General features: G+C 33.8%; 1 protein-coding gene across 3 annotated transcripts; it reads right to left on the reverse strand.

Moving 5' to 3' along the window:
- Positions 1 to 944: 944 nt before the first annotated feature.
- On the reverse strand, positions 945 to 5,459 carry LOC110690133. 3 transcript variants are annotated; one of them, XM_021866961.1, is made up of 9 exons: positions 4,669 to 5,459; positions 4,244 to 4,508; positions 4,061 to 4,166; positions 2,824 to 3,969; positions 2,370 to 2,596; positions 2,061 to 2,266; positions 1,623 to 1,715; positions 1,427 to 1,535; positions 945 to 1,343 (listed from the first exon to the last, which is right to left on the reverse strand). In XM_021866961.1, the coding sequence occupies exons 2-4, from the start codon at positions 4,450 to 4,452 to the stop codon at positions 3,277 to 3,279; spliced, it is 1,008 nt and encodes a 335-aa protein (XP_021722653.1). In that variant the 5' UTR covers positions 4,453 to 4,508; positions 4,669 to 5,459; the 3' UTR covers positions 945 to 1,343; positions 1,427 to 1,535; positions 1,623 to 1,715; positions 2,061 to 2,266; positions 2,370 to 2,596; positions 2,824 to 3,276. The 3 variants fall into 3 exon arrangements, with proteins under 3 accessions (XP_021722653.1, XP_021722652.1, XP_021722650.1); XM_021866960.1 differs by having other exon boundaries at positions 4,244 to 4,540; XM_021866958.1 differs by having other exon boundaries at positions 4,244 to 4,558.
- Between the last annotated feature and the right edge of the window lie 5,702 nt (positions 5,460 to 11,161).

An 11,161-nucleotide genomic window follows, 5' to 3' on the forward strand; every position in this document is an offset into this window, starting at 1 on the left:
GTGAATACAAACACCACCGTTGAAACTTATCGTAGCGAATACAATTGTTACTATTTGTATCTATTGTGGCGAATGAATCGATACATTTGGTAATTTTGGTGGCACTTAAAATCAACACTAGTGCTTAATTATAGTGTCAAAAGCAATCGACACTATTTAGTTTTTATTGTAGCGACTAGAATCGATATTAATAGTACTTATTATAGTGTGAAGGATTGACATTATTAATCTTCTCGGACTGAGAAAGCGGAACTGCTATCTGTAACAAGTATTTGTAATCAATATTATAGAAGTCATAAAATTCATATTAAAATTCATATTATAAGTTTCCACACTCAAAATTATTATTACATTAAAATAAATATTGTAGATCATGATTCCAAAGTATTAACAAATATCACTTCAAATAGTGCAAAGAAAAAAATAACTCCAGTCAGTAGATGAAAACAAATACACTAACAAGAAAAATGTAACAACTACTTAGTATATAATAGTGTAGATAATGTAAAAATACCCTAAAGAGAGCCGAACTTCATCATATCCAATTTATAATCATCTGCATATAAAAGAGGCAAAAATAAGTTTATTGATACAACTTTAGAGAGATGGAATATGCACTTTAACTTATTATAAAATATTTGTTACCTGATGCCAACAAAAGCATTTGCCGATCAAGTTGTCATGACTAGCCAGTAAAATCGTCATCATCCTATATCAAGCCATTGTGATTTGTCAAATTTTCAAACATCTTTAAAATATATAACTTACTTTTATCAATATTTAGAGACAACTTGAAACATGAAAGGTACAACTCTAACTTATTAAGTAAACACTAATTATTAATCAAGGTCAAAGGCAAGCAATCCAACAAAGTAGCTTTGATTAGTAAGATAGATTAAATAACTTACCAATTCATCTACATTGGCTCCCTCTTGAGATGATGGTTTTTTTGGCAGAGTATTTGTTAGAAATTCAACTAACTTAGAGAGATTATCCTCTAAATATTCTTGTCTCTCATGCATCTGTTTCATGTCTTCCTTTGCCTTCTCATGCATTTCTTTCAATTCTTTTTGATGTTTTTCTTGTATCACCTTAATTCTCGCCTCAATTAAATTCTCAAATTGCACATTGTCACAATTATTTGAAGAAATCAAACGTAATTGGCTAGCTGATGAGTTATCTCTTATAATAGACGAACTAACTCCAAAACCAACTCCACGCAGTTTGCCATACTTTTCTGGCTTATTAATAACTTGATCATATATATCACCCGACCATGCAATTCTTCCTTCAGATTGTTCAACACCACCAGGAATTTCAGCTAGTTTTTCTTTCATCAACTCCTACATTATTGAATCTTTTACAGTTTTGCAATAGTATGTAAATAAAATATTGTAAGTAGGAGTGTTTTGAATGGTTCACTTACAACAGCTTTAGCTGATTCTTCATCTATCTTTTTTTTTATCCTTTGTCTTTCTATCCTTATGAGTATCAATATAAATTTGTGCTCGAGAAGGCTCCACACCATTAATAGTCTGAAATCAGTAACAAAATTCTATAATGAGATAATTTTCTAAGTAAAAGCAAAAGTAAAAAGAAATTAAAAAAACTCATTATAAAACCTTTTCTGCTCTTCTGCGAGCAAAACTCTTCCTTCCAGAACAATGAGGCATTTTTTGTTTCAATTGGTTGTTCTTATTCATAGTTGCACGCGTCTAATGAATATCAAAAACACATATTCACAAGTAAGAATATTAGTAAAGTTTACTATATAGCTCACAAGTAACAATAATATAGCCTTAAAAAAATAGCATAATATAACATAGTGGACTATGTTTTAAACTAATTAACATGCAGAATGATTTTTCAAAAATTTTGACAGCATCTCCACATAAAATGGGTAAACTAAATTTATTAAACCTGATAGCAGTCCTGTATTTTATATATCCAACAAACAACCAGTACAATATTTCCCAATATCACAACATAATAAGATAAAAATAAAAAAATTACTCCAAACCAACACTAAAGGGACATAAAGTTAAATAGGAAAAGCATACCTTAGTCTTATCTTGTTCCCAATATGTAGTTAATTTCAGCCATTGCTCGATAGGTACACGACCAGGCTTGTTTTCTACTAGTAGGTCCTATTATGCTTGTTTGGCTCATAATACTCAGCCTTTAATTCTCCTCTAAAATCTTTCACTCTTTCTCCTATAGTCTTTAGAATGAAAGGTTCCCCAATACGTGGAAACGTAAAACGTGCCTGTAAATTAACAAAATAACAATATTAAGCAAAATTTAATATTGCACCAAAAAAAAAAAGAGAAGAAGATAAGAGAAATGAATAAGGTAATTCTAAATATTACCCTTATCTCATCCATGCACTTATCTTTGTATTCCTTTGGAACCAGTCTCCAATCAGGATGTCCTTGTGGTGCTAGCTCTGGATTTCTCCCTATGGTGCCTATAAAACTAGATAAAAGAGTACTTTCTTCACCAATAGGTTGTCCATAACGATTGAATTTGACAACCCACTTTTCTTCCGGGGATTGGTTCCAGATGTCAGCAAGAATAGTTGGACCTCTACGAGTCACTGGATAAAAAAATTCACAAGTACATAATAGTAGACAATAAATAAAAAATGGCAAAAAAGCTTATTTTATTTTTTATTGAACAACTAGTTTAAGTCAATTACTTAGATACAAGTCTATAATACTCCTTCACAATCACACATTATCGTCCACCAAATTAATACTTTTCTTTGTTTCGTGTTTTTTACTGGAAATGTGGTAAAAGGCAATTACTAGATCAAATGCATACCAGAATTTTCTTCACTATCCTGATCATCTTGCATTAATGGATCCATCTCATTTTCTATGGTTGTTTCTTCTCTAGACATTATTTGTTGGACAGTATGCGATGCGTCCATATCTGTATATTGAGTTTCAGCCATTTCTGTTGAAGTGGAAGGATTCTCCACATATACTCTGATCTTGTTCAAACGTCTTCTTTTTGCCATCTAGATCTGAAAATGCTCTTAAAGACAATTGAAATATTAAGATAAAAACATATTGATTAAAGATATCACACCCAAGTATTAAATAAAAAATATATGTAAAAATCAATGGTAATTATATGAGTTAAAAACTTAAAAGATATAAAAATGACACTATAAAACAAATAAATAACATATTTAAAAAAAAAAAAACATCACTTAACTAGAATATTATTCCCAGGTATACAAAACCAGTAAATTTTTTTTAAAAATCATACTTATACTGTACTAAGTTTCTCGACAACATTCATGCCTTGTACATCACTTGACATCCAAGTTAAGTCATCAATATCAATCTCAACATTTTGCTGATCATGCACACAACTTGATGTTTGAGTTTCATTAAACTCCATTAAGTGATTTGGCTCAGAGTCTTCATCACCCATATCAAAAGTATCTCTTGGCTTTATTGGTATAGGAATATACCAATCCCGTGCAGTTCTATCTTGAACATATATAACTTGATGCACTTGAGAAGAAAACACAAAAGGCTCATCAGTCAAACGATTTCCAGAATACATCGAGCGACTCAAATTAACTAAAGTAAATTTTAACTTGTCTATCTTTATCCCACTTGCATGATTTATATCCGCCCAATCACACTTAAATAATACAATCTTAAACTTATTATAATAATTTAGCTCGATTATATCATCAAGAACCCCATAGTATGTCACTTCTCCCACAATAGGACGTGTGTCTCTAGTGCTAGCATAACTTTGTGTTTTTGCTACGACCATGACACCGCTATTTTGTGTCTTCTTATTCCTTTCATAATCCTTAGTACGAAATCTGTAACCATTATTTGTATCAAAGGCATGGAATCTTTTGGCAACATGCATTGGACCAGTTGCAAGTGCTTTAACATCATCTGAGATTCTATCATCACTTTTATTGCAAGGATCATTCACCTAATAAATAAATTAAAAAATAAAATCATTATACTATGCTTATTAGGTGATCTAGCTAATCTATTTATTAAAAAAAATAATCAACACTTACAAAAATTTTCAACCATTCACTAAATTGTTCATTATGCATACGATCTAACTGAAGTTGTGTTGGGCGACTTCGTCGATGAATTCTCTTCAAAAAGGCTATGTGCTCACTGAATAATTCTAAAAAGTCAATAAATTTGAAAATGAATGAAAATTAAAAATATGGTTGAGTAACAGGGGCTCATACTCTCTTAAAGCTTCAATTTCCTTGCAATCAGAATTAAAAAGCACATATCTATGTGCCTGAACCTCTTGTCTTTCATCCATCATAAATCCTTCAATTTTTCCATAAGGTTGCCCAGTTGAAGCAAAAAGATCAGAAACTTCAGTAGGTTCATCACTAGCTAAAGCATTAGATCTAGTTGAACGGTTTACTCTTCCATCAACATCAGCCATGTATCTTGAGCAGTATGTTAAGCATTCTTGTAGAAGATACCCACTTGCAATTGAACCTTCAGGACATGCTTTATTTCTCACATATGAACTAAGAGTTGATAAGTATCTACTTATAATTTAAAAGAAAATTTAGATAAAAGATTGTAAAAATAAAACATAAATTAAAAAAATATATTGAAAACTAATAACAATAGAAGGATAAAATGCATTAGTTACCTCTCAATAGGATACATCCAACGATAATGGACTGGACCGGCAATTATAGCCTCATCAGCTAAATGCACCATTATTGTAAAGAATGTTGGGGGGAATATTTTCTCCATATTACAAAGTGTTATAACGACCTTTGACTTAAGATCGGTTAATTCTTGCACAATGAGTGTTTTTTAGCATAATGCTCGGAAAAAGTCACACAGCACAATCAACACCGAGGCCACTTTTTCAGTTACACTTTCTCGCATAGCAAGAGGAAGAAATAATTGCATCACATGGCAATCATGGCTTTTAAGGCCACTTAACTTTCGCTTCATTACTCATCGGGAGATGTTTGATGCATAACCATCTGGAAATTTAACATTCTCCAAAACCTCACAGAAACGATCTTTTGCCGAATTACTTAAGTTATAAGGAGCAGGAGGCAAATAATATTTTCCCTTACTACGTTCAACAGGCCACAAATGTTTTCTTACTCCAATCTCTTTTAAAGTACGACGAGCTTTCAAGTTGTCCTTTGATTTTTTTGGAACATTCAAAAGAGTATTAATTATATTGTCACACACATTTTTCTCTATGTGCATCACATCAAGATTATGACGCAATTGGACATCCTTCCAATAAGGAAGTTCAAAGAAAATGCTTAATTTTTTCCATGTTTTTTCTTTCACGCCATCAATTTGGCCTGCATGAGTTTTTCCAAGGGTAAAAGAAACATTCTTTAATTGTTCTAGCACATCATATCCAGATGGTGGACTAGGAGCTTGTCTATGTTCTTTGGTATTGTCAAAAGATTTTTCATCATCTCGATACTTATGATCTAAATCAAGATGCATTCGAGTGCCTAAATAACAACACTTTCCACTATTTTTGTATCTCTTAGACCACGTATGCTCATTACAACAAGGACACGCATTTTTACCATATACACACCAACCAGATAAGTTGCCATAAGCAGGAAAATCATTAATCGTCCAAAGAAGGGAAGCATGCATTTGAAAAGTTTCCTTGTTATAAGCATCATATGTGGGCACCCCTACCTCCCATAGCATTTTTAACTCATCTATAAGAGGCTGCAAGTAAATGTCAATATTATTCCCTGGAGCTTTAGGGCCAGGTATTAGGAGTGAAAGCATAAGAAATGGCTTCTTCATGCACAACCATGGTGGCAAGTTATATGCCATTAAAATTACTGGCCATGTACTATGAGTGCTTCTCTTTTCACCAAATGGATTAAAACCATCAGTTGCCAATCCTAATCTGACATTTCGAGGTTCTGATGAGTACTCAGGATATATAGAATCAAACTTCTTCCAAGCTTCAGTATCAGTAGGATGCCTTAAAACACCCTCTTCTTTTTTGCGATCTTTGTCATGCCATATCATTTCTTCGGCAGTTTTAGATGACATGTATAATCTTTGGAGCCTTGGTGTTAAAGGAAAATATCTTAAAACCTTAATCGGAAATTTTTTTTACTTTCTTTGTTTTCGATCTAGATGAAGCCTTACTAGAACTTTCAACAAAAGGTTTCCATCGTGATTCCCCACATACACTACATGTATCATCCGTAGCCTTATCTTTCCAAAAAAGCATACAATCATTAGGGCATGCATCAATTTTCTCACAACTAAGACTGATCTCATCAGCAATTTTCCTAGTCTCATATAGAGATTCAGGCAATTTTTCCCCTTCTGGCAGAGCCCTTTTTAAAAGTTTCAATATTTCATTAAATGAATTGTCAGACCATCCAAATGAAGTTTTGATATGATAAAGATGTAAAATAAAGGACAACCTAGAGTACTCACTACACCCAGGGTATAATTGCATAGTAGCATCTTGTAATAACTTGTTGAACATATCAACATTGCTATTCATATGCTCATCATTGGTTTGTTGATTATCTATATCTGAATCAACTTGACCATCTAAATTAGAAGCATCATTGACAATTTCATCATGAAATCCAAAGGCATCTCCTAACATATGTGTGAGATCATCAGCAACATTTTTTTCCTGTAAAACTTGGCCATCCCCTAATAATGTAGATGTTGAACCTAATTCATTATTAGTGTACCATTTCTCAAAATCACGCATGGGTCCATTTATTACTAAATGATCGTAAACTTCTTCTTCACTATGCCTATGGTAACGTACGCATTTGCTACAAGGACACGCAATTGTAACATCACAAGCACTTTCAAATGCTAGTAATACAAATTTAGTTAAGCCATCTTTATATTCCACACTTCCAATGTCATAATCAGCCCAGCTTTTACGCTTGCGATTATCCATAATAAATCACTGTTATTGAAAAATATAATGTGATTCTATGAGAATTATTAAAATTAAAATTTCATATGTATATTATGTAGTCATAATCAGCATATATAAAATTCTAACCAACACCTTATGTGCATATCTTTAAACAACCAATTATTCCATAGAACATGATCATTTTATTATTTAAAGTCATATATGAGTCAATCATATAAGAGAAAAGGTATTTAAGAATCTAACAAATACAAAAAAAGAAGATAAAAGTTGCTTCCTCTAATATCTTTGTTATATTAAGTTGTAAGTAGTACTTGCACTCGTTAGAATTGAAGAATTATATCCTAAAAATGTACTCCTTCCGTGTTTTTTAATGTGCTACACTAAGAAGATGCGCCTGTTTTATTTTTAAAGCATTACACTTTGATTTTTTTGGGCAAAAAGTTACATTTCAATCTCTCCTCTCATAGTTCCCACCCAAACCCACTACTACTTTTCTTATTTTTTCTTTCTTACCATATTTATTACTTTGTATTAAAATATTAGCCTCACTATTTTTCTTTTACAAAATCTTAATACTATAACTACCCCACTTACATCTTAATTTATTTTAAGTAATCAAATTACCAAAAATTATATGCCGCTAAAAGTTTAACACAATGAGCAAAGCTTTTTTTTTTTTTTTTTTTTTACTTCGTATCAACTACTATTATTATTTTTTAGCTCTTGTCTTGATTATAGTTATATAATTGAATTAGTCATATACACCTTGAGAAGGTTAACTACTGATATGAATGTTCTTTCACATAATTTGAAAGCTTAAATCTTCTACAGTTTAAAAAATTTTCATTGTCTACTAGCAAGCTGTTAAGTTTTATAATATGAACCATATAACATAAAGCAAATTAAACAAATAACAACCACTACCAAACAAAGTAATGAAATATAATCAACACTTACAAAATTTTCAATAACTTTATACAAAACAACAACATATAATTAATTGAACTTTAGAGTTAAGCGCAACTTACAAAAAAAAAAATTTGCCGCAACGATAAACTTTAGAGCTTCCAACAATTAAGCCAAAAGAATCTGACAATCGAAAATCAAGAACATGTATAGTCCATTAGTGGAATGAACCGCATAAATCTACTTAATAACAACCACTACAAACTTCTATTTGTAATCAAATATAAAAAAAAATCATGAAATATCATAAACTTTAATATACAAAGTTCTTAAATTTCAATGTGACAAATGTAAGTAGTTTCAATTTTAAGACCAGTTGCAAATTTGTGTGATTAGCGTATTTCTTTTATGGTTAATTCTGTAAAAATATCAAAATATCAAACTTTAATAGCACCCGCGTTTTTCAACCCGAATGGCATTACCTTGTAGCAGTAAGTGCCCCATGGTGTTATAAAAGTTGTTTTTTCCATGTCTTCTTCTGCCATGAGAATCTGATTATAACCTGCGTACCCATCCATGAATGAGAGAAACGCGTGATTTTCCGTGTTATCTACCAGAATATCGATGTGTGGTAAAGGGAAGTCGTCCTTTGGACTTGCCTTATTTAGATCTCAATAGTCGACACACATTCTTACCCTTCCGTCTTTCTTCGGAACTAGGACGACGTTGGCGACCCATTCGGGGTATTTTGACACCTTGATGAAACCTGCAGTTATTTGTTTTTGGTCTTCTTCTTTTATTTTAAGAGCTACGTCGGGTTTCATTCGACGTAACTTTTGTTTTATGGGTTTCATTCCTGGAATTAGTGGTATAGTGTGTTGAGCTATTTCTCTATTAATGTCTGGCATATCTTCGTATGACCAAGCAAGTACATCGATAAATTCTTTAAGTAAGTTAATTAAATCGGTTCTTTCTTGTTCATTAAGTGTTAATCCGATTTTAACTTCTCTTTTATTGGTTGAATCATTTGAGATATCAATCGTTTCAGTTTCTTCAATTACCGGTGTTTTCTTTTGAAGTGTTTCCATTGCTTTAATAATTTCTTTGTCTTTTTCATTGTTAGTTAAGCAATGCTCGTCATCTTGGGTTACAGAAGAACACAAGAAATAAGGAGAAGGAGAAATATTATTATACTCTGAGATCATTACATCAAAGAGTGATATGTCCTAAGGGACTTGATCACTAACTATTCTAGGAGAAGAAATAGGAGGAGAAGGTGTTACTACTAAAGACATAGAAGACTCTAGGGGGAGAGACTCCGACTCAGTCTTTGACTCAGACGACTCTTCAAACATTGGTCCTTGCCCTGTGGTGATGGATATCTTCCTTCCACTTGGAGTAGCCACCTTGATAGTCTTGTGCCACCCTTGTAGTGATCCTTCAGCTGGAGTGATTAGCTTCGAGGGATCGAAGCTTTCGCTTTGTAAGACTGTTTGAATGAGCGAGGAGTTATCTTTTCTGTAAGTTGGCTCATTCTTTTCTCGCCCAAATAGTAATCCCATGACGTTAAAGTCAAAGCATGGAGGAGCTTTCTCCTTATGGACAGGAGTTGGGATTTCATCTGTGAAGTAGCAATCCAAGAAAATCTCAAATCCCGGTTGTCTTATGCCGTTTACAACAAATCGCTCGGGAAATTCATGGCATGGATAGTCCTCTCATTCTTTTATAAATTGACCATTAAGTGTAAGAGGGTAGTGATCCATTGGGATTGCTTTCTTTTGAGTGCGAGCGTCTCTACGTGCCTTTGATTTTTCCTGGGCTCGCTTGAGATCTTTCCGATTCGGTTCGAAACCAAGTCCGAAAGTGTCTAACTTAGGGAGGCCAGGTGACTTCAGCGATTTTGCCATTCCTTTCTTCTTTACTAGGGTCATCCAAGGAAAATGTCCTTGTTTCTTCAACATAGCATTTACAATCATGTTGGAATGGGGGTCATGGCAAAGAGGGGTCCTTTTATCCTCCTGGATTAAGGAGACTTCTTCGTTAAATCCCCATAAGTCTTCATCATCCTCGTCGTGCTCCACATTAATGATTGGATTTTCTATAGACTTGATCCTCATAGGCGAAGCATCGATGGTGATAGGAATTCCCCCAACTATAGATTTTACTTGTTGGTGGAGAGATGAGGGGACGGCCTTTAGGTCATGAAGCCAAGGGCGCCCCAACAGCAAATTGAACGAAGCTTTAATGTCTACAACTTGGAAAGTAGTAGCATGTTCTATTGCTCCCGCCATTACATTCAGGGTAATTTTACCAAGCGCTTGACGACGAGTGTTGTCATAGGCCGTTATTCCTTGTGTAAACGGAGTTAAATCTTCATCCCTTATGCCTAGCATCCTCGCAGTTCTAAGTGGACAGACGTTGATGGCCGATCCGTTGTCTACAAGAGTCATAGGGACATTCATTCTCTTGCAAACTACTGTGAGGTTTAATGCCTTGTAGTGTTTGTCACCTTCTGGAGGTAAATCCTTGTCAGAAAAGGTGACCAAATTAATTGGACTAGGAAGATCGCTTGTGAGGAAGTTGGCTAACCCCTCAGGAGTAGTGTCAGAATCTATCCCTATTTTGTCCAAGGCATTCATTACAGCCAGCCTATGTTCTCGAGATGTTGCCAAAAGTTTCCATACGTTCATCTCAACTTTTGTCTTCTTAAATTGTTTAACAATATCATTGTCTTCAATGATAGGTATGGGAACTTGTTGTGTGGTTGGCATATATTGTGTTGAAACGGGAGGTTGCATTCTCCCAGATCTTGTGAGGACGTCTATCGATGGGTCTTCTTCAGCCTAAAAGTCATCCGTGGTGTATGACACAGAAGGTGGAGATCCTATTATGTCTTTTAAGTAGACATCTTCTTCATCACTGTCCCAAACTCCATTAATGGTTGCATCGTCTTCTTGTGGCACTTGGACTAGTTTCTTTTCATCAATCATTTTCTGAACTAAATCCTTTAATTTGAAACAGTTTTCGATAGTGTGACCCCCTAATTGATGATACTGACAGTAATATCTATCTGTCCTTTTCAATGATTCGAATGGTCTCGGTTCGAGAGGTTTGAACTTGCCACTCTCGGGGAGCATTTCGAACATTTGTGCATTTGGGATCCCAATTGGAGTTTAGATTCTATTACTCTTCTTGGGTTTTTCGGTGACTTGTAAAGGAAAACACTTTGCCTCATAAGTCGTTCTCATGGGTGTGAATTCTCTCTTAGGTTCATCTTTCGGAAGTGGAACCTTGTCATATTTCTTTTGGGGTTCCC

This window comes from Chenopodium quinoa, unplaced genomic scaffold (assembly GCF_001683475.1).
Source record: "Chenopodium quinoa cultivar QQ74 unplaced genomic scaffold, ASM168347v1, whole genome shotgun sequence".
NCBI classification, from domain to species: Eukaryota; Viridiplantae; Streptophyta; class Magnoliopsida; order Caryophyllales; family Amaranthaceae; genus Chenopodium; species Chenopodium quinoa.

Excerpts from the sequence above, each read along its gene's own strand:
- LOC110690133 (XM_021866958.1), bottom strand. The coding sequence starts at position 4,775 with ATGGAGAAAATATTCCCCCCAACATTCTTTACAATAATGGTGCATTTA. Across the intron at positions 4,167-4,243 it reads GAAATTGAAGCTTTAAGAGA|TGAGCACATAGCCTTTTTGA; the intron begins GTATGAGCCCCT and ends AGAATTATTCAG. Across the intron at positions 3,970-4,060 it reads GTGAATGGTTGAAAATTTTT|GTGAATGATCCTTGCAATAA; the intron begins GTAAGTGTTGAT and ends TTTATTTATTAG.